We start from the raw sequence: 23,498 nt of genomic DNA, 5'->3' as shown, positions 1-23,498 counted from the left end.
TGCCCATCAGTGAATTAGTCAAGTTAATGCGTAACACGAGACCGGGTTCTTTAGAAATTGTAAACTTTGACAGGAGAAGTCATAATTTTAGCAGCGTCGTTTTATGCTACCCCAAGTTCCAGTTTCACAACCACGCAGCAGGTGGCAAAGTCCACCCCTAAATCTGTTAAGTGGACAGTTGCTTTTCTAATTGGAGGAGAAAGATTAAGCAACCTCCCAGTCTGTCCGGTCCAGCCAATCATAATCTGAAGTAGGAGGTCCTTTGCCTGAATTTTGGGTAACCAGGGCAAATATTTACCATTCAGAGCTTGCTTGACGGGAACTCTGAAATTTGCATTTACCGGGGGTACACGTGTTCTGATCCCCGTATATACACTCTGTGGTGCCTATTGACTTGTGTGTCTTAGTGAACAGTAAGGAAGCCTAAATCCAAAATCTGTTAAGTGGATCACTACGGTGCAGTTACCACTTGAATAATGCAATTCGAATAAAGACTTTAACAGCTAATTGGTGTTGAGGGTTGACTTTCCTACGCTTAAGCTCCACTAATCATTCAAGTCGTGGCCAGTCAACACGGCCTGAGATGAGTTGAATTTCTCTACCGGAGCTAGCAGAACCAAAGAACGGTTACACCATACCGTTCCATTCTGTCTCTCTAAGATTCATTTTAATATGTCCACCCACCTACGTCTTGGTATTCCTGGTGTTCTTCTTCCTTCTGGCTTTCCCACTCATATCCTACATGCATTCCTCTTCTCCCACATTCGTGCTACATACCCTGCCCATTTCACCCTCCTTGACTTGATCATTCTAATTATACTTGGAGAAGAGTACAAGTTATGAAGCTCCTCATTGTGCAGTTTTCTCCAACCTCCTGTCACTTCATCTCTCTTCGATCCAAATATTCCCCTCAACACCCTGTTCTCAAACACCCTCAGTCTATGTTCAGAGACCAAGTTTCACACCCATACAGAACCACATGAAAAATTAGTTTTGTATATTGCAATTTATACAAATTAAAATTTGCGTTGCCTCTAATAAAAAAATTAAATGTACGCCTAACCTTTATCATATTTAAGGCATCACCAAAAATGATTTTGTACTTTACGTTTATTTTACAATAAGTAATCAGAATTAAGTGATTGCAACTAGTGGGGAAATAATCCTTCATGAGCAGAATGCAAATTAGTAACCATTCAAGACCACTAAGTACAGGTATTTAGATCCCTGAGGACGGAAGTCCAGTCATTAGAAGAATACCCAGTGTCACCATTACAAGACTCACTCTGTTAACCCTGTTTAAGGAAATAATCACTGTTTATTCTGAGAATTACTCGAAACTCATGAACACTGTTGAGTTTTAAAGCAGGCAGCACTTACAGTGCTACTGTACCTAAAAGGGATGAAGTACCGGTACTGTGGCAAGTGTATTGGTGACGTTTTCTGCAAGAGATGTCAAGGTGGAGTGCGGGGCCAGTCGTTGTGCTGGCTCGGTGCCAACTCTTGAGACGGTAGCTAACCCTCTCCAGCAGTAAGCTGGCTCCAGTGAGGCGGCTGTTTCCAGCGGCAGACTGGCCGGTCATTCGGCATTCCAGTTGTCTTGGGCGACTCGGTTGCTGTGCTTTTCCTCAGTTTCTCATGTGCCTGCGCACCCCTTCGATGTGTCAGCGGGCTAAATCTCCAAGCATTCATAGTATTTTGTCTAGAGGGAGGTGGTTCATCTTCACGCTCAGGTCGTTTCACATAGTGGAAAGAAGTATGAATAACATGGGATAACCCCTGAGCCGGTGTGGCCGTTGCGATATACAGAAGAATCCCTTCTGTGGCATGACTTATACTTGTAAGTACGAAGTTTCATGAAGATTGGTACAAGTGCTGAAGGAATATTAAGGTTGTCTCAGAAATTTGAAAGGTTGTAATATTGGTATTACTGGTGGAAGCGATTTATGAAATGGGATCAGGTAGCATACTATAGCTACCAAGTTCCATGACAATCAGTTCAGGCATTAAAATAACATTGCGGTCATTACCGCAACAATTTGAGACGCTGTAATGTTGGTATTACTGATCGAAGAACATATGAGATGGCTTCATGTGGCATACCAAGTTTCATCAAGTTTAGTGCAGGCGTTCAAGCAGTATTAAGGTTTTGCTTCATAAAACTGAGAGGCTGTAATGTTGGTAATGCTGATGAGAGAGCTTTATGATGCAGGCCGTTGATGTCTTCCTGTGGCATGATATTCTTACCGAAGTTTCGTGAAGAATTGTAGCGGCGTTCAAGCGATAGTAAGGTTCTGCCTCAACAATTTTAATTGCTCTGATGTTGGTATTACTGATGGAAGGGATATATGAATAACGCCATTGAGATTGGGTCGGGTGCCATAATATAATTCGCAAGTCTCATGATATTTGTTCTGACATTCAAAATATAATATGGAGGATACACATCAGACCCACAATCGGAAAGGCGATCTCGTACGCCTACTTTCATTTTTCAAAATAAAATAGGCTAAAATCCGTGACATACTGGTAAGTAATAAATATTGCATGAAGAGTTCTGTCTAATGGGATATAACGCCCTGTAGTCCGTTGGTAGTCAACCGAGGTTTCGGAGGCACATGTCGCTTCCACCTTCAGTGTTGAAGAGTAAGTCGGTTGACTTTCAATCATTTACACTATGTTTTATCACAAAAGATAGAATTCTTCATAAGTGTCGCTGTGAGAACATCAAATCCTGCAAATGTTACATTTTTTAGTTGCATCGAAATGCGTACACCTGTATATACGAGTATATATACAGATAAAGCGGCCTCCGTAGTCTAGAGGTAACGTTCCCACCTCATGACTCGTGGTACGTGGGTTCAAAAACCCGGCGGAGGTCGTGGAATTTTTAAGGGCGGAAAAATTCAGGGAACAAGTCCTCCGGGACGGACTTTAAGCCGTGGGTCCCGTGTCGTAGATTTACGGCACGTAAAAGAACCTCATGTCTCTAGGAGACCTCTGAGCAAAATTAGGCCAAGTTTCCCGCCCAAGTAGTTTCCAATTCCTCCGGTAGATGGGGGAAGTATCAGGTACCACTGCCAGAGGAGGGGGGACCTCTCTGACAGAAAGGGACGAAAGTATTAGATACCACTGCCAAGTAGAGGGTGGAAACCTTGCTGGCAGAAAGGGACTAGGAACCCCTGCCAGAGGAGGGACGACCTCGCTGACAGAAAGGGACTAACTATTAGATACCACTGCCAGTAAGAGGTTGGAACCTCGCTGGCAGAAAGGGGCTGATAGTAAGCACCAGTACCGGTAGGGTATGGAGACAGTAGAAATTAAAAGGGGGGCGCACAATGGACCAGTAACCGGTCTAAGTGCATGGGGAAACCCACCCCCTCAATACGGAATACGAATATATACAGAGGCAACCACAAGAATTAACTTGGTTAGATCAGCCACCAATTGTGTGTTTCTGCCCACATCACAGTCTGGCCCGCTACATGCTCCCATGTCTCCCTGATGGACCCAGTCTGGACCACGTGACTGAGGATTCGGTTTAACTGCAGTGCAAATTCACATGATACAGACCTCGTTTATTTTGTAATGGAATTAAATGCATTAATAAAATAGAGTGCATATATTGAAACGACACTGTTTGAATGTCAGTGTTTTCATTAGTTTAAAGACACGGCAGATGCGTGTGCAAGGATTTGGAGCGGAAATATGATGTTTTTTTTTCAACCTGGAATTTACCTGGTAAAATAGAAAACACGAAACTTCCAGCAAGGGTATTTAGAAACCCGGCCGAGATTTTAAACGATCGCCTCCCGAAGATGAATGTAGATCATTACATGCACATTAACCCTTCTATCCGAGGCGAGAAATGAACTGCATTGTTCTTTGTCTGCTTGTTTGGTTATGCGTTCATTTGCTCTTCACTTAACAAAAAGTCTGTAGCTGTAACTGTAATTATAGCGTCGAATTATTGGGCAGTTAGTGAATAATGTGTTGGAAAGCGTGCGGAAAGAAGCGGTCGTGGTCTTATTTTAGGTTACACCTCGGCACTTTCCAGGATAGAATCAGTAAAACCATGAAAAGCCCGAGTCTGGATATTCAGTCTCCGAGCCTAAACTTGAATCCAGGACCTTCCAAATATGAAAGAAGACTGGGTACGCGTTCTCCCATGACATTCCGTCTGGATAGGAAAGAGAAACAAATTCGAACAGAATTTAAGTGAGGAAAGTTACGGGAAATTGGCAGTTTACAAGACCGAAAGAAGATGGATAAATTACATGAAGTATTGTCACGTATTTCGGATTTGACTATAGGCGGGGTTTGGATTGATAGCCGGATTTATTGCACACTTATACAACACGTTACTACACTTCACAAATCACTATGTGACACACTATGTGTTCTCAGTCTGATACAGCGTTTACTAGCCGTTGCTTGACAACGGATGTTAACAATGTCTATTCCTCTGCTTCCGTGCTCAAGTCCCGTACAGAACTTCTGTCAAATGTTAACTGAACTGCAGCGTCAGTTATCTTCAAGATAACTAATCGGCACGGATCACGCAGAAAACACAACTCCTCAATTGTTGTAGAGGCGGGTTTACCTTGCCGTTGAATAGCAACAGTCGCTGCGCGGGCCTCATAGAAAACGCCGTTCTTTTGTTATTGCGTGCATGTTTGTTGCAGACGTTAATTAGCAACGGCCGCTGTTTACAGAGTTACTACTTAACGCCAAGCTATCTTACGGAAATTAGTAAAGATTGGAGGTGGACTTAACTGATTCCGACGCTGTTACTTTGAGACTGTGTCAGAGAATTTCTTTCCTTAGTAGCCTTTGTTAACCTCAATGTTCCTAGCTGTACTTTCTGCACATACCTAATGGTTATAATATTCCAATCCGGTTTCTTGAATTAGACAGCGACATTTCGTGTATTCACGCATATGATAATTATTATATATGAATGCGCGGTAGTTACTTGGTGTAAACACGACAGTTTTATACTCGTCCATTGGCAATAACAATCTTACTGTAGCTGATTCTTCTCCCGCTGTGAGGCGCCCTAGGCACTTCTCCGTTTTTCTAATTCAATCCCCAGAGACTATAGCACAGCAAACGATGACAAGGGGACCAATAAACCGTTTGTGCTGGAACAGACAAATCCAGTTAGCGCCAAGAAAGCCCTCAACATCGAGACACTGAAACTGATTTGTATTCTACTTGTAGCCGTGTAACGAAACATCTTGATCTTCTTGTGAACTCTCCTCAGATACGTAACTTCGCTACAAAATAGATCAGCTCTTTAGAAAGGGTAGTTACTATATGTCCCACCTATTTTATCTTTGATAATTTTTTATTCTGCCCACAGAGAGTATGATTCTCGGAATAAACCGAAATTATGAAGAGTTATAATGTCTTGTCTCTGACGTTTCGAAGGAAAATTTCGCCTCCATCTTCAGGGTTAATGACAAAGCTAAGCGATAGAGCAGATGGTTTCTTCTTTGGTTTACTGTCTAAAATACTGCAACGGTAAATCCGTTGTTTTGCTATATGCTGTATATGTGTCACGCTACATGAGTCAGGCCCAGTGGACCGAAGTTTTACATCTCAGATTCGATTCCACTTGACTAGGCTCGGTTCGCCTAGTGTGTTACAGCCTTAGAAGAACTGACAGATTTGAGCTGTTTAGGTACATAACCGATGTTTATTTTGAGCAGCATACTTACTTACTTACTTACTTACTTACTTAATTAATTAATCCGTTCCTCTTTCATCTTACGTTGTCGAGTTTGTTTTTCATTTTGATCATTTTACAGACGGTAGGGCTCCTTGGGTGCGTGATCAGCTCGTCGCAAGGCCTCTACTTAAACACAGGACAACACAAACACAGAATAAACACAAAACACATATCAAACATCCATGCCTTGCGTGGGATTCGAACCCATGATCACGACTTACGAACGAAGACAGTACATGCCTTAGACCGATCGGCCACCGTGACCGGCGAGAAGCTTAAGAAAACTATATATATATATATAGTCTGTGAGCAGATTTCAGAGAAATGTCATGTAAAGTAGGCGGTACGTATAATTGTCACTGTGCTCTAGAGGTCTGCATTGCATCTGCGCATGTTCAAAGTAAGTAACGCGCGATTAAGAGCCAGAGAGACGTCAGAAGATTGTGACAAAGATGGCCTCCGACTGCTGTGACAGTTTGTAATCGGTAAGGATATAGAGCAGCAAGGTTATGTTTTCATTTCTTAATTGGTGTCAGCGACGGATTAATGATAGCATAAATTGTTTATAGCTAGGGTGTTAAATGGAATGGTCAAACGGAAGGCCAAAAGGTTAGAGCAGGGGTGAACAATGTCGGCCCCGATTTGTTCCAGGGTTTCGAATTACTTTTGATTGGCAGCCTATCCTTTGTCGTCTGATGCTGATGAGACCACAATGATCATAGAGCTCGAGCCTTTTGTCTACAGTACTCATCATCTCCTTTGGAACAGCTTAAGTCAATAGCACTTTCTATATATATGGTTCCCAAAATGGCTGTGCTTTCCCAAAATTCAAGGCTCTTGCTGAAAGTAGTCTTATGGTAATTAGTTTAACTTGTATTTACGAACATTTTCGACGATTAAATTACATAAATCAAACTTAGAGTTTGAGTTTCAGTAACTAACGGCCATTTTGTTATAGTAAATTTCAAAATGGCAAAATCTGGAGAAAACATACTTAATATATTAATAAACACCTGCGCTTTGTGTTCGCATTAATTAATTAAGTTACAATACATCCAAGAACACTTTTAGTATATCATAATTATCATCATCATCATCACCTTCTTCATCGACTAGACCATGTTTAGTCTGTTCCATCCGTTTGAAGAGTATTGTGGCTTATAGACCCGTTGCTAAGCAGTGTTTCTGTGAACAGCGTCCGTTGCTAGGTAATGTCCTCAACATACACGCGCGCAACAATAGAAGAACGGCGTTTTCTATTTGTACCGAGCCGCGACTTTTGCTATGCAACGGCGCCCTAAACTCGCCTTTTCAACAGTGGAGGGGCAATTCTGCGTGGTCTATGCCGCGGAATTATCTTTACAATTTGCGCTGCGGTTCAGTTGACAAGAGCAGATTTGAAGGATATTAGCCAGACAGTAACGACGTGAGAGCGGGAAACTGAAGAAACTCCACTGTTAGAAACCGTTGTTAAGGAACGGCTATTGAAGCCACAGCGGGCTGGAAATATCTTAGCGGCTGCTGTGGTCATCTTCATAAACAAAATAATTTGTATTAATAAATTAGGTATTATTCAGTATGCTACATGATACGGTGTTCTTAAGTCTTTTAACCCAAGTTTATTAGGTACCTTTTGTTTTGTGTGTCCAGAAATAATCATTTGTAGTTTCATATCCATAAAGATGTATGTCCCGTAAAGTCCATCTAATCTAATAATATGATACGTCCTTCCAGCCAAAATAACTACCCATCTCTGGCCTATAGTATTGATCTCACTCCACCAATAGGGATTCAAATTTCACCTGACTCCGTGTAAGAATGTGCTTGGCTTTCAGACGCACGTTCCTTCCAATAAATTTTAAACAATTTAAAACTGGTTTGAAAAAATACTGGAATAAGAACATAAAACGGATATATATTGGATGCATTTGGCTCGGAATGGGGGTCAATAGCGGGTTAGTGTAAATACAGTTATGAATGTTCGGGTTCCATTAAAGGGTGGGATGTACCCTGACTATGTGTATGAGGGGTGAGCCATAAAACTGACCCTAGCACTGCGACCTTCATTGGTCCGTTGTGCTTAAGTACCCTGACTAGCTAAGCGAATATTAATTTTTATTGTGACGTATCGATTCACTGCTAAGTAACGGACAAATAAACACGCATTCTCGACAGTAGAGGAGCAGTGTTTTCTGTGGTTGCACACGGATCGCTGCTATGCTGTGCGCGATAAGCACGCTCTCGCGTAAGCAGTGCGTTACACAGCAGTGGAGAGCATGTGTTTTCTGTGATGCGAATTCCGAGCCTAACAGATGTAGGAGTACAGAAGAGTACAAGGAGTATAATAGAGTACTAGGAAGAGTTCAGTTGTCGGTTGAAGTTAGCCAGGGGGAGGTAGTACTTGAAGAAGAATTAAAGGTCAGACTGTGAAGACTTAGTGTGTGATTAAAAGATTTAGTCACACCGAGACTGCTTTAATTCCGTTACCAGGATACGACTAGTGAAGACTGAGAATCTTTAGTGCTCATTTAACGGTGAACTGTGAATTGTTTAATCAACGATAGCGCTGTATTGCCATTGAAATTATTAGTTGATTGTATACGGTGTTAATAAATCTATTGACCAATCCAAACTCCGTCTATAGTCACTAATACACGTGACAGCATTAATGACGCGGTTCCATGCGGATAGTTACTTTAAGCCAAACACCGTGATATGACAGTCGGCCTTCTAACCTAACGTCGCAGTCGAGTGGGTAGCTGTCTGTCCTGTTCATATTCGGGAGTTGGACCGGATTTGCAGTACAAGACTCTAATCTTGAAAGCTGTCAAGAATTCAGGAAGTCGGAACCATTAAAGGGGCGGCAGCAACACGAATCAGCAACTACTACCTGAGACAAAACCTTCAGTACGTACTGTAGAGTGGCTGTGCAATCTCAATATCACGGTCTTCTTCAGACGTAATGTTTTTGTACTCAATGATGCTTTGCACTGTAGAGATAACTGTAGTTCAGACCAGCTGAGCACTACACAAATCCGCTAGTGGCTAACATGTTCTGAACTGATGCTATGCGCAGTATGTGTGTCTGCTTTCGCTCCTCCCTCCTTCACCCCTCAAGTGTCAAGATTAGAGTCTCTGTCACTAGACTATTCTGACAGATTTTTCGTAACTTTTCCTCAGTTCATTCATTCATACGTATGGATATTACGTGAGGCCGCGCCATAGCTCAAGCGGTTAATCGCTGGCTTCCTACCGCGGCGGCCCGGGTTCGATCCCGGGGTCTGGTCAAGTGGGATTTGTGGTAGACAATGTGGCACTGGGGCGGGGTTTCTGCCAGTACTTCGGTTTCCCCTGCCAATCTTCATTCCACCAATTGCTCCACAATCACCCTCACCTATCATCAGGGGCTGATACAAAAGGCCAGAAGTGGCCGCAGTACAAGGGACTTAGTCCCACCCCACTAGAAAAAAAATAATAAAAATGGATATTACATGGAATTAGGCCACGACCTCTTCTTTCCACATCCCTCCGAAATCTTAGTTGCTAATTTTCTTACGAAACCTAATCTGAGTTGTTGAAAGCGCCCTGAAACAGACAAAAATAAATAAATAGTAGCCTAGTCCCCAAAATCTCTTTCCTGCCATTGAAGTGGAATTATTTGCAAAATGCCCCTTCAATACGGAGTATGTTATGTTATGGTCACAACTGGTCACGTACTCGTAATATTCTCTACATTGGTGTCGAGTGTTTTAACACTTGTCTGTAACAAAATTGTTTCCATTTGTTATTTTTAATTTCCTCATGGCACTCAAATGGAATCCCAGGCTGCACCCATACAAGTTCTGTATCCACTTGCAGTTACACATCGAGGAACTAACTCTATTCATAATGTTTCTGGCTTCTATTCTGAAGGTGCTAAATTCGAATCTCGAGCGGGGCACTTATCTTGACTGAGGTTCTTTGTTGGTTACTTTTATTCAAACAGACGCCGGGTTGGAGAGTACAGTAACATAGGCTACAACCTTTTCCTACATCGTTTGAATTTCACGGGACGCAGTCTTCAATTCACAGTATTTTACCTGAAGTAACGGACGTCGGGCTGGTCACGGTAGACGAGCGGTCTGAGGCATGTGCTCTCTTCGCTCGCTCGGAAACCAGGATCGTGAGTTCGAATCCCACTCTGGGAATGGATGTTTAGTGTTTGTGTGTATATGTGCGTTTTTCTATGTTTGTGTACAGGTAAAGGCCTTGCGACGAGCTGATCACCTGCACAAGGAGTCCTACCGAATGTCTAAGATCTAGTAAACCGAAGAGAAACGGAGAGTTTCTTGGAGGTAGGCCAAGGCCCAAAATTTGGGCTGTAGCGCCATAAGAAAAAAAAGTGTCGGCGATAACAGAGAGCCATCAAATATGTGATGACACTGGCAATACGACAAGATCTTCCCGAAGAATCGACTTCTGTTTCAATTATTTTTCAGTTTGACGAATAACAGCATAACGGATCGTGTCAATTTTTCGTCACCTTCTCATTTTCCAGTTTACATCCCGCGGTGATATCGCAGTGAACCGTTGACTGCATCTCGATACTTCTGCTGTTCTGGTTCTTGTCTTCATCAGATTGGCCTGTGGCGGAATTTCATCGATTCAGATACACGTACTTCTGTCCCTGATACACATTTCGCCCAAAGTAGAAGTCGTTCCCTTTGTTGTTCTGAGTCCAGGAACACTAGCGACATCTGTTTGTCTCTCTTTGTATTACAGAAAGACACGACTGCAAAGACCTTCTGCAGTTTGCGCTTCTTTTCTGTATATATTGCAGATAACAATATAATCTTGCTCTAGTAATTACGTTACATATTATACTGGGAATCGGGATAGCGTAGTCGGTATAGCGACTGGCTACGGATTCGACGGCCGAGGGTTCGGAGTTCGAGTCCCGGTATGGTTAAGAATTCTCTTTTCTCCACGTCATCCAGACTGGCTCTGCGGTTCACCCAACCTCCTGTCAAATGGGTACCAGGGTTTCTTTCCCCGGGGGTTAAGCGGCCGGGGCGTGAAGCCGACCATTCACCTCCAGCTAGTACCGAGGTCAAGAAAATGTGGATCTATACATCCACTGCCCCATACGCCTTTATAGCTTAGTGCTTAATTAGTTAAGCACAGGAACAACTTTAGTTTACTTACATATTGTTCTACGCGGTTCTCTTGTATTTTTGTTAAATATATATCACATCTAATTGTATTTAAAATAAGAACCGAGATACTGATGGGATTTACATTCTCTTCATGTACCAGTATGGGTCATTCCACGAATTACATATAAATATATAGTAAAATTTTCTCTCTCTATGGCTGTACAGCCCTTTAGACCTTGGCCGCTATTTCAGTGTCTCAGTCCTATACACAGTCTGTAGGACTCCTTGGACGGGGGATAAGCCCGTCACAAGGCCGCTGCCTGCACATACAAGTAACAGCACAAACAGAATCAACGGATGCAGACCTCCATGTCTCGAGTGGGATTCGGTAAAACACTCCATTTATTTATATGTGTCTTTTAAGGACGCTCTTGGTAGTTCATTTTATGGTCGAGTGATAGGAATCAACAGTGAACTGAAAAGGGTGTGGAAGGAAACAGTCGTGGCCAGATTTGACGTATTCCGCCTCTGTTCGTCTGGACGGACTGAGGGGAATTACTGAAACACTCTATCGATATATCCAATTTGAGGGTCGATATTTCAACTGGTGCTTCCAAATATTTAGCAGGAGTGGCACCAACTCAGCAGCAACGTTCAGTTACTATGGTTACACTCAGTTTTCATGACATGTCAGCTATTAACATGAAACTTCGAAAGTGTCGTGCCTCAGTCAAGAGAGGAGTATCATAACAATACTGTTTTAAACCCAGAACACCTTTTACGATAATGAAGCTGTGTTTGAAAGAAACCTGCACCAAGATACGAAACAAAAGGGAGATTCACTGTTTCGCAGAACTTACCATCAGAAAAGAGTCACTCGAATAGAATTGAGCATATCAAGTACTATGTTGAAGATGTTAATTAATTTGATGGTGACAGAATTCCCAAAGGTTCGGAAGTTTTATTTCCGCTTTCAGGTGATTTTCCTGTCATCTTAGAGTGTAGTATCGTGACGGTTACCACACTAGTTTAATATTGATAGGTCTGTCTGAGGAGTTCCTTAATGATAGCACCAGTAACTCATATTAGGCTTATATACGTCAACTGATTGGATGATAAAATAAAAATTGGATGAACGTGCAGGCAAACTGTCGGGGTCTGGTTTTAAGGTCCTGGCATTTCCATGCAGGGAGTGGAAAGATCACAAGCAGTCGGTCAGAATAACATTTGCTCTGCCCTAGATTCGAACAGTGCACTTGCTACATAAAAGTCAGAAGCGTTAGCGCTTGAGCTGATATGTTCGCTGTGATAGGGTTCCGAGTTTGATCCTAATTTTATATTAATGTCGAAAACGTATACGTTAAAATGTATCAGTATAATCGCAAGCGTTCATGTCAAATTAGCAATAAAATAAACTAAGAAACGGCAGGTGACACTTCTGTCACCTATGCATTATCCTTCCTACTGCTTTCTCCATTCTTTCCTCTGGTTTTATTACTGGGAAATCATAACTGGTTTCATAGCGCTGAAGTAGCTTACGTGCACAGGATTTCAGTTGCTCGGCAATCCTTTAATTTAAGAAGTGGTCACCATGCAGTGGCATGTCAATAAATAATATAAAATTGGTGAACCAGGATTATCATCATCAGGGCACGGATTCTGATGACATGTCATCTTTTTTTCCTGGTATCCTGTGCGATGCTCTTAAATATATAAATCTTGGATATGAGCCGCTGGTTACAGAAATGTAAATTTTATAGGTAGTTTTTTGTCATTTTTTGACATTTTTAGGTTTAAGGTTATTTTTTCATTTTCGGGGTAATTTTTTGGTAAATTTTTGGACTTTTAAGGGTATTTCTTGTCATTTTGGGCAATTTTAGGGAATTTTTCTTCATATGTTTTCTGAAATGTGAATAACATGGAAGCGAAGTGTTCTTTCTCTTTCTCCTTTAGGTCATTTTTGTAGATTTTTCGGTCATTTTATAGGTCATTTTTTAAATAGTTTCAGATCATCAAAATCCGAGCCCTGCATATTACATTTTTGGGTCATATTTTAGGTAATTTTTTTTGGATGTTTTCGGTCATTTTATAGGTCATTTTTAAAATATTTTCTGGTCATCAAAATCCGGGCCCTGATCATCATCATAATAATCATGATCATCGTTATTGGCAAAAAATCCTCTTTGATCCATATCCTACATAGAACATTCTGACAGTTTTGTCTAAACTTCCTGAATCAGACCACCCTCTTTTCACTTCTTTGGAATTCCCGATAATAATGTTTAAATAGCAAGGTCCGTTAGCCTTGTGTCCAACCCCCAACTTGGAGGACCAGGTCTCAGTGTTTATGTCTCCTAGTGACAAAAACAGAACTCCATGGTTGTAGTCCGCAAGCGAGCTATACCGACCGAGCGACCGCCACTTGTCGGCGAAGTTAGTGTCAACTTTAGCGGAGAGAGGGTATCACGTGGTCAGCGCAACGAATCCCCACGGTCTTTAATTTCGGTTTTCTCAATTATCCTCACGAGGCTGAGTGGACCCCGTTCCAGACCCACTGCTTCTCAGAAAATCTAGTAGCGCCGGGAATCAAACCCTGACACTCTGGATCTGTAGCCAGGAACTCTGACCATTAGGCCACAGAGACTGTGCTCCTAGTGATAATTACCAGGTTCTTTCTTTCGTCGCCTTCTGCGCTCGCAGGCCAAGGTAGAAGGTATTCTAAGCCGCCTCCACACGGAAGGTAAACGGGATATGTGTTCATAAAAATTAATGGATTCCATTATTTCATTACAGCTTAATTTAAGGGCAGATTGGGTCTAACTACGTCGATTTGACGCAATTTAAAGAAGCGTAGGAGGTCTGGAGTTACTTTTTATATTTGACCTACTTTCCTTATTGCGTAAGAAAAACAGCAGCTCTATGTCAAGGTGTGTGACCTGCTTAATAGCACCTATTATAAAGATTACTTCTTGTGAAGGCGGGGGCACGCGGTAGCGTAGTTTGTTGAGACATTACGCTACAAGTCGGAAAGTCGCGGGTTCAAGTCCCGATGAGGTCGTTGGCTTTTTTTAGTTGACTTAATCCTTCCAGCCGCACTATGGCCCTAGGGTCGGCTCCACCTCTAACAGATATGAGTACCAGGAATATTCTTGAAATGTTCTTGGGAGTAAAGGGCGGCCGGCGCGTAGGGCTGACAACTTTGCCGCCATCTATGAGCCGATTGTCTAGAAAATGTGGGAACCTCAACATCTCACAACCCTATGGGCCTCCACGGCCTGTTACTGGGATCCCTTTACTTTTTTTTTTTTTACTTTACTTCTTGTGAGGGCAACGGTCACTCAGCCTAGTAGGACATTCTCCACCTCTTATCGAACCCGAAAGCTTATTTCAGACCTCGCTGCTCGTCAACTCCTGATTTACATGAATCCAGATCACAGTCTTCCGTCCTTTCTAGAATTCATTTTAATATTATCTTATCATTTACGTCTAGTTCTTCCAGGAGTTCTCTTGCGTTCAGGCTTTTCCACCAAGAACTTGAAAAGCTTTTTTCATAGTAATTTTGGAAACGTGGGCGAATTTTCATGAAAATCTGTGAGGATATAATGCCGCTACAGACGGCCCCACATGTGTGCCTTTTAACCGTTTTCAGCCATTTAAATCAGCACGACGGCTGTGCGAAAGTCTGAGGTGAAAGCCGTATTAGCTCCACCTAGTCCTGAAATTTGTGGTCGTCTTTTAAATTTCCAAATTTTATGAAACTCTATTATATTGCAGCATGTGCAGTAAATAAAATGGCGGGCTCGCAGAATCTGCATTTCGCTTTCCAATTATGGACAGAATAATGAATCTCTTGAATAAGGCATATGTGAAGTTGCAGGGAGGTAGATCATAAACACAAGACCTATGAGAGGATGATGCACGAACTATTTTTTGCAAATTTTTAATAACAATAAAACACGTAACATAATTAGAATGAACAAGTCAAGTAAGGTTGTATGAGCAAGACGTGTAGCATGCACTGGGGGGGGGGAGAAGATGAATTTATACAGAATTTTGTTGGGTAAGCTAGAAGGAAAGAAAACGCTAGGAAGATCTAGACGTAGGATAATATTAAAAAGGACCTTAGAGAAAAAAATAGGGTGGAGTTCTATGAACTGGATTTATCTGTCTCAGGATGGAGACGAGTGGAGGGCTGTTGTGAACGCGGTAATGAAAATTCATGTTAAATAAACTGTTTGTAAATTCTTGAATAGCTGAGCGACTGACTGCTTCTCAAGATGGACCAAGCTCCACGGAGTTAGTTAGTTGATTATTTTGTTGGTTGGTTATAAAGCACTTCACAGTTAAGAAAGAGACATTATGGTATATTTTATTGAAATTTGGCTATCCAATATATCGCATGGAGACAATTAAAATCATATATAAATATTGTAAAATTTATATTCGAATGGAAATAACAGTCATAATTGAAATATTCTGTAATGAATATAGGATTCGAGATGGATGTAGTAAACCACCAGACCTTTTAATATCTAAACTGATGAAATCAGCAAAGGGAAAGTCAACTATTATATTTTAAAGTAGTTGATTTTAATATAGTTTTTAAGCGCTTGTACAGTTGGTCAGGCGATATCGGTTTCAAACGGAAATATGGCACAAAAAACTAGGAATTTTACAGATCACAGTACAAAGTTATAATTAAAATCGATGACCTGTAAATAAATTTATCCCATCAAATCAAAATCTGTTGTGTCTCACATCCTGGTCCTCTATTGCGGCCAGAGTTGCTAGCCATAACCCAATCCCAAACTGAAGGATCGTGCCTTGTCAGGCATCCACGGCTGCTTGTTCAGTATATTCGCAGCCACCGTCCAGAACTGAAAGCTATGTCCTATTTGTGTAACATAAGGGCGAGCAGTACCGTAGTAATATAGCGCCTGGTCCTACTAGATCTGTGAAAAACAAAGGAGTTCTCGAACAGATGTGAACAGTTAATCAAACGTGTAACAGCGGAAATTGAGATTATTAATAACATTTCGAAGTTCATCTCCGTGTGAGATACATTGGGATTAATCTGTACCCTGTAGGTACACAGGAAATGGACATAGGCATATGTATAAAACTAGGTTTCAGTCCTTTTGTATGGATGTCGCATGGGGATGATGGGAGAAAAGCCATAAAAAGAAAGTTAAAAGTTCAGACATGAGGAACCTAAGATATATTTATGGGGTGAGTTTATCAGACAAAAAGAATGAAATGAAATATGACCAATCTAAAGATTACTATTTTAAGGGAAGTGACCAAGTTGTGTTGTGTTTGGATAAATACCATAATTTCTGACGAACCTGCTGAAATTGTCTGTCTACCAAACCGCATGGCGTCACTTAATCTAAATATTAAACGTAGTAGAACCTTAAATCTCATATGTCCTTTTGTTTAAATTTGGTCAATTTATCCCACATTTTATCTGTTCATATTTGCAAATTATCGGAGACTGTTCAGCCTATCTTCACAACACTGTTAGCTCAGATAAAATATGAATGCTCACATCTGTCTACTTCCACAGTTTCTCACGGAAAGAAAGATGTGCCATAAACAAAAATAGAAAATACTCTTTCCGAAGTCCATGTACTCTACTGATAAGGGTACTTCATAACGTAAGCAGCCAATCTTACGAAAGAAATACCCTGTGTAAATGTGTTTGCATGTGTTATCGGAGTTCGAATACCGGAATTATGTTGAAAATAGTTGGGATTGTTGTATTTTTCGGACTTCTTCCATCGGCCGGTATTCTAAAGAACATAACACAAGAGCTAACTTTAATCACTGGACTGTGGTTAGCCCTCTCTAACGGACCCAACGGAGTGGGTGTCTACCACTCCCTCGCCTGAGGACGGAAAAAGATCTCGTTTCCGAAATGTTGTGTTCCTTAGAATACCGGAAGATGGACAGAGTCCGAATGTCCACTAATCCCGAGTGCTATACATTCTCACGAGAACCGTTTAGAATCTACGTGTAGGAAATAGAATATAGCAGTTTTCTGATGATGACGTAGTGGTGTACGTCACTAAATGACGACGGCGTTCCGTTGTTAACATAGTAGATTGAGTATACAAATAATATTCATTTTGATAACCTATATTTTTATTGACATTATGACATCCAAAGACACTAAAAATATCTCTTTTAATAAAATACACTCTGGAATTGAATATACAACGTCCGTGCCCATGTCCATCCCTCAGTGGGAACCCAAGGGTGAAGATAACTTCAAATAGGACCATAGAATTAGGCAGAAAGACGCGACTGTACATGACACTTAGCGGAGACTTAATTTGTCATTACTCGAAATGAATTATTTTAATTATTACATATCATTTATTAAGAAACATGTATTTTGTTTACAATTCTTAAATTCAAAGAACCATTAATGTTTTTTACGCCTCATGGAAGACAATTTAACAATTTCATTAATATTTAATTGTTCATTGAACGAAGCAAAAACGAGTTTTTTTCCCGATTTAACTCCCAATTTATATCCTTCCCTTAGAATGACGTCCAGGTTTCACACCCATAGGAAACATCAGGCAAATCCACTTTTTTTTTTACATTTTAATCTTCTTATTTTTAGATATCAAAGAGGAAGGCAAAACCACCTGCACTTAATTCTTCATGAATAGTCTTTTATTCTACTAAAGGTGTTTTCGTTTCCAGATATGTCAACTCGTCACATTTCGAAGATTTATCAGATAATTTTATATGCTTTGGGGGTATGCGGTAGCGCAGTTGGTTGAGGCACTGTGCTACAAACCGGAAGGTCACGGGTTCCATTCCCGATGAGGTGGATTTTTTAATTGCTCTAACCCCTCCAGCCTCACTATGGCCCTGGGTCGACTCAGCTTCTAACAGAAATGATTATCAAGAATCTTTTTGGGTCGGGGGGGGGGAGGTAAAGGGCGGCTGGCGTTTAAGGCTGACAACCTCACCGACATCTGTGAGCCGATTGTCTAGAAAATTTGGGAGCCTCGACGTCTCACAACCCTATTGGCCTTCACGGCCTGTTACAGGGATAACTTTACCTTTAACTTTAATTTAATATGTTTAGGCCTATTATTACGTAAGTGCTGTGCATTCAGTACGTGCAAAATTACGAACTAAGCGACTAACTTATCATTGGTCGATGCACAAAGGCCTAAATATATAGGATTCTACCAAACACGAAATTTTGACAATATTGAGCCTACACAGTCATATATTTCACAGATATGATTTGTACATAAAGGGTTCATTTTCATTCTTTAATGCTTGGACGTAATTTCTCTCTCAGGCGTTGGTAATATCTGAATCTGTACTGATGTTATCTGCTCAGGTTCCCGAGCACCTCTGCCATGGACACAAGCCACGCTACCAGGAACCTTGCAACCTCATGGACTGCCCAGCATGGAATACGGGAGAGTGGTCAGGGGTGAGTCAGAGTCAGCAGAACCTGATTATATTGTAGCAGCAGTGTAGTTCTTACACTCGGCTAAGTTCAGTTTCAACTCAGTTACATGGCAGTGAATTGATTTAACTGAACTGCCGAAATTGACATGTCTCGGTCTGCATGCTAACGAGTACATGTGCGGAATTCTGTTAAGCGTTTTTCGCCTGCTGAAAAGTGCGAGTAGCGTAACCATCAACCGAGGCACAGAACCACTCACTGGAAAGCGAATGTCGCTCTTATGTCGGTAAAATAAAGGTTTTGCCTTCATACTTTCAAAAGCTGCGACGTTTCACAATTTCAGGCTACCACTGCAATGAATTGCTGACCGTTAGCACTTATGAATGTGCTTTTCCAGTTGTCTAAATTGTATACGGGTTTAGTATTCACTGCATCCGCTCGAACCCGAAAGAAGTTCAATTGTAAAAGGAAATTTGTGTTGTTGATTAAAAATATACATATATTAAGCGCATTTGACCTTGTTGTGTTACATACACATTCCAAAGAACATATTATATTTTAATAATAATAATTCTTTAATTATTTATTTATTTACGGACCTTATCTTTTTACGCTCTTACTCAATAGCCCTGAGGCCAATTACAAAGCAACCACGAGATAAGAGATAAACAAAACAAATACACACACACATAACCACAAACACAAGACAAAAACAATGCAACATTCAGACAGAAACATTCAGTTAGTGNATAATAATAATAATAATAATAATAATAATAATAATTTTCTGCGGGCTTAATTACGCACTGCGTCATGAAGTCGCAAGTGTAATGAGGGTATAACTTAACTTCGAATACAGATGAAGGTGGGTAGTCGGCATAACGGCTTTCCCCTTCCGAAAGGGCCCCCAAACCCATTGGATTGGAGGTAGCTGATCCTCAAAACCAGTTTGGAAGCGCCGGGATCCAGCCCGCTTGTCATTCCTGTAGTCACTATATTGCTGAGCTATAAAAATAAATAAAAGTAATAATATTGCCAGCTAATATGCTTGAAGAAAAATAGTTCTCATATGACGTGCGGCTGTACGTACCACGTCAGCAGCAGAACCATATCTGACTGAAGCCTTGTGACGGAATGTGCAACGAAAGTTACGTATGTTCCAAGCAGGAACACGAGGGTCGACTGTTTCTAGAGCAGAAAGAACAGCTTTGTGCCATGATAGATAGTAATGAGGAATTAAGCATTTACGTGCCTAATGTTAAATTGCTACTCACATCACCAGCAGCACCACCCTTAACATTACCACTACCACTAGTATAGCCACCATTTCCACCACCACCAATAATAATAATAATAATAATAATAATGCCTACGTATTTAATTACGGTTTATGTAACATTGCTCTTAACAGCTTAGTTTACATATCGTTGAATATTAGGATGATAGTGAATAAAGAATTGATAAAGGTGTGGAAGAAGACGTCATGACATGATTTATGCCGTAGTTTGGGACAGAGAATCGATTCTTACGTGTTGTCGTAAGGTGACTTTCATGATTTCTATCCTTCCGCTAGATGTCAGCTATGTCTGTAATATGTATTTATTTACATAAACCGCGCGAAACTTCAAACTGCCCTTATAAAGCGTTAGTTTCTTAGTTTTGTCAGTTTCATTCTAGGTGTGCGAATAGTTCTCAGAACCAAGTGTCTTCTGAACCAAGGCCGAGGGGCAAACAAATTCTGAGGTAGCACTTCAAGCTGGGACGAAAAGCTGTTTCCTCACACCTCTCAAGACCCTCGTATTTGGAGACAGAAAACCCGTGTTTAGAATGATGGATGTGACAGAACAGCCTTGTACTGGAACTTGACAGATAAACGCATTGACTCGATCTTTTGGTTGAATGATAAAGCCCCTTAAAAATTCACCAGAAAGAAAATATGAACGAGCTCTTGGCACCGCATGCTTGATCATTCAACCTTACTAGCATGAGAGTCGTGTGAATCAGAGACTGAAATCTGTATGAACTTGCAGACAAGTCCGTTGGAACAGAATCTTTGGTTATGGATTGTTTCTGCCCAGTGCTTACATAAGTTGCAGCGTGAATATTGAATATTGCGTTGTTTAACATAGTCCGTAGTTCGTTGAGGCACTATGCTGCAAGTCGGAAGGTCATGGGTTCGATCTACGATGAGGTCATTGGATTTTTCAATTGAGTGCCGGGATAGCATAGGCCGTATAGCGACTGGCTACGGGCTGGACGACCAAGGGGGCGGAGTTCGAGTCCCGGGGGGGGCAAGAATTTTCACTTCTCCATGTCGTCCAAACCGGCTCTGGGGTTCACCCAACCTCCTATCCACTGGTACTGGTTGCTCTTTCTCCAGGGATAAAGTGGCCGGGGCGTGAAGCTGACCACTCACCTCTAGCTAGTGCCAAGGTTGAGAAAATGTGATCTATACATCCACTCTTCCATACACCTTCATGGCGTAGTGCTTAATTAGTTAAGCACAGGGACAACTTTACTTTTTTACCTTTACCGTAATCCTTCCAGCTGCACTATGGCCCTGGGGCGACTAAGCCTCTAACAGAAGTCGGTACCAGGAATCTTCCTGGGTAGGCGGCCAGCACGTAAGGCTGTCAACCTCACGGCCCTATATGAGCCGCTTGTCTATAAAATGTGGGAGCTTCAACATCTCACAATCTTTTGGGCCTCCACGGCCTGTTACGGGGATAGCTTTACCTTAACTTTACCTTTCGTATCAGTTATATAAGTTGTCCCATCGAAGAGGGAGAAGAGAAATGGAAGGGTAGTAGTATTTTTTTATTGCTAGTGGGGTGGGACTAAGTCCCTTGTACTGCGGCCACTTCTGGCCTATTGTACCAGCCGCAGATGATAGGTGAGGATGATTGTGGAGCAATTGGTGGAATGAAGATTGGCAGGGTAAACCGAAGTATTCGGAGAAAACCTGCCCCAGCGCCACCTTGTCCACCACAAATCCAACTTGACCAGACCCAGGATCGAACCCGGGCCGCCGCGATGGGAAGCCAGCGACTAACCGCTGAGTACAAGGGTAGTAGTAAGAGGCATTATATTATAAGAGAGGGACGTGAACATTTTACTGCTTTGAACGTTCCCAGGCAGAGCCCACTGGTACTTCTGGTAGAGGTATGTTCGAAAGAGGGTAAAGCTTTTAAAGTGGGGAAGGTAAGCTGGTAAAGGGGCAAGTGTGGAGGGGCACAGCATATTCTTGGGACACCGCAGCCGACCGCAGCCAACTCCATAACACCAGTATACTCAAACACATGGAAGTGACTGAGAATGAGTTCCATTCCAATAGTACGAATATCAAGGGCAGATTCTGCCTAAGCAATTTGCGGAAACATCTCATATACTATTGAAAGTAAGTGGGAACCTCCTTTCATACGAATATCGAGGCCGGGTTGTCTATCGGTCTCACAGACCAGGGGACACTGCCCAGGGTCCCGACTATATCCTTTTAGGACATTCCTCAAACATCAGCGTCCCTTGCTACTCCTCCGCAGCAGCCTCTGTCCTCTTCTTCCCGTTCTGTCTTGCTCTTCTTACGCCCGTCACTTGCTTACACCCACTTACGCGGCTTCTCTCTCCCTCCCTCCCTCATTTCTCTGGCGTTGTTTGCTTCCTGCTTCTTGCTAGCTTCTCTCTCGGCTTATTCAGCTGTCCAGAGGAGTGTCTACGTTCCTCCGAAACGTCAGTAAACTGCCACACTGCATGACGTTACATTTTAGTCATAATCGCCGCTTTAGAAAAGTCAGATCCAACTTTTCGAATATGATAAATATATTCTGTGTTATGCTCGAAGTGTGCACAGAAATGCTAGTAGGTCCTCATGTGTGTTATTTTCATCAATTTGAAACAAAATTCATGGTTTCGAGTTGTGACATGTGGGTAGACGGACGGACAGACTGCTATGCAAAACCTAATAGATTGATTATTGTAACAGTTCGTTACGAAATTCCCCCCCAAAACATATACTATCAAGGAGCAGGCTTGTTGGTGCTTTCTGCCTCTTTAAGTTGGTTCCCAAGATGTTATTTGCATGGCGATGAACTCAAAGCAGAATCTCATCACAGATAGCGGAAATGCGTCACACTTCAGCACCTCCCACGCAGATACAGTCCGAAACTCAGGGCACCACACTTTAGCAGTTAGGCCAACCTCAGATGTTTTAAGCTCAAACATATACTGTAAAAACAATCGTCCCTGCATCTAAGCACCGCGTCGAAAAAGAAGAAGCAGGGTGGAACAGAGGTAGAGTTCCACGCGTTTTTAACGTCACCATTAGATGGAGATAAGTAGTCAGCTTCATATTTCGACCATTTTATTTTCTGAGTAAGATCGCCCAGTTTTCATTGTATAGAACGCTGGGTGAACCTCGGAGCTCATCTGAGCATGGTGTTCGATATACTTAGTCCTCTCCTTGCTAGGAATCCAAAAATTGTAATATGTGTTACTCCGAGAAGATACCAGACATGTACTGTTCAGGCCAATTTCGAAAGCAGCAATTATTATATATACCTAGAGAGTAGTCCCAAAAATATATACGCCTAGGCCTATAGGTCCGATTCAGGATAATAAATTAGGAATCGTAACCAGAAAGTATCATATCGCGAATTCTTGCAGTTATCTCTGGATGCAAGGTCAAGAGGATTCATGCGTGCATTCGGAACAACAGAGAGTACTTCTAGTATGGCGTTTGGACATACTAGTACTAACAGAACTATAGAACAGGAACAGGCACAATATCCAATGGCGGGAAGAAGTAATATCCCCACGCAAAGCACAACATATGCAACATAATAATTTCACAACAGCTATTCACAACACCACAGAAATAAATAAGAGAACATGTAGAACTTAACATCATTTGAACGCAAGCAATCGCCCACATAACATATATATGTAAGGGACTAAAGATAAAATAATTACCCTCTACTATACGACATATCATCACGGATATTCACTTTAATTCAAAATGATTCCAGTGTAAATTTAATTGAAATTAATTAGTAATTAATTAATAAATTTGCTAATATTCTGGCATAGATTTTAAACAATGTTTTAACGTTTTAACATTTATGACTAATATTACAATACAGTAACATAACGAGACCTAGAATTGACAACGAAATTTAATTAATATAATTGCTAA

The 23,498-nt window shown here is 41.5% G+C and overlaps 1 protein-coding gene across 15 annotated transcripts in view; it reads left to right on the top strand.

Annotated features, from left to right (window-relative positions):
* LOC111866505 (protein madd-4) overlaps window positions 1-23,498 on the top strand; it is a 669,679-nt gene that overhangs the window by 552,247 nt on the left and 93,934 nt on the right. For all 15 annotated transcript variants that reach the window (XR_004513226.1, XR_004513225.1, XR_004513224.1 and 12 more), the window contains exon 10: window positions 18,239-18,334. Coding sequence is in view for 11 of the 15 variants with exons in the window: in XM_033752289.1 (XP_033608180.1) it covers window positions 18,239-18,334 (96 nt within the window). In the remaining 4 variants the exon portion in view is untranslated. The remainder of the gene's footprint in view (window positions 1-18,238; window positions 18,335-23,498) is intronic.

Source organism: Cryptotermes secundus, unplaced genomic scaffold (assembly GCF_002891405.2).
Source record: "Cryptotermes secundus unplaced genomic scaffold, Csec_1.0 scaffold401, whole genome shotgun sequence".
Taxonomy (NCBI): domain Eukaryota; kingdom Metazoa; phylum Arthropoda; class Insecta; order Blattodea; family Kalotermitidae; genus Cryptotermes; species Cryptotermes secundus.
This window is presented reverse-complemented; position numbering and strand designations above follow the sequence as displayed.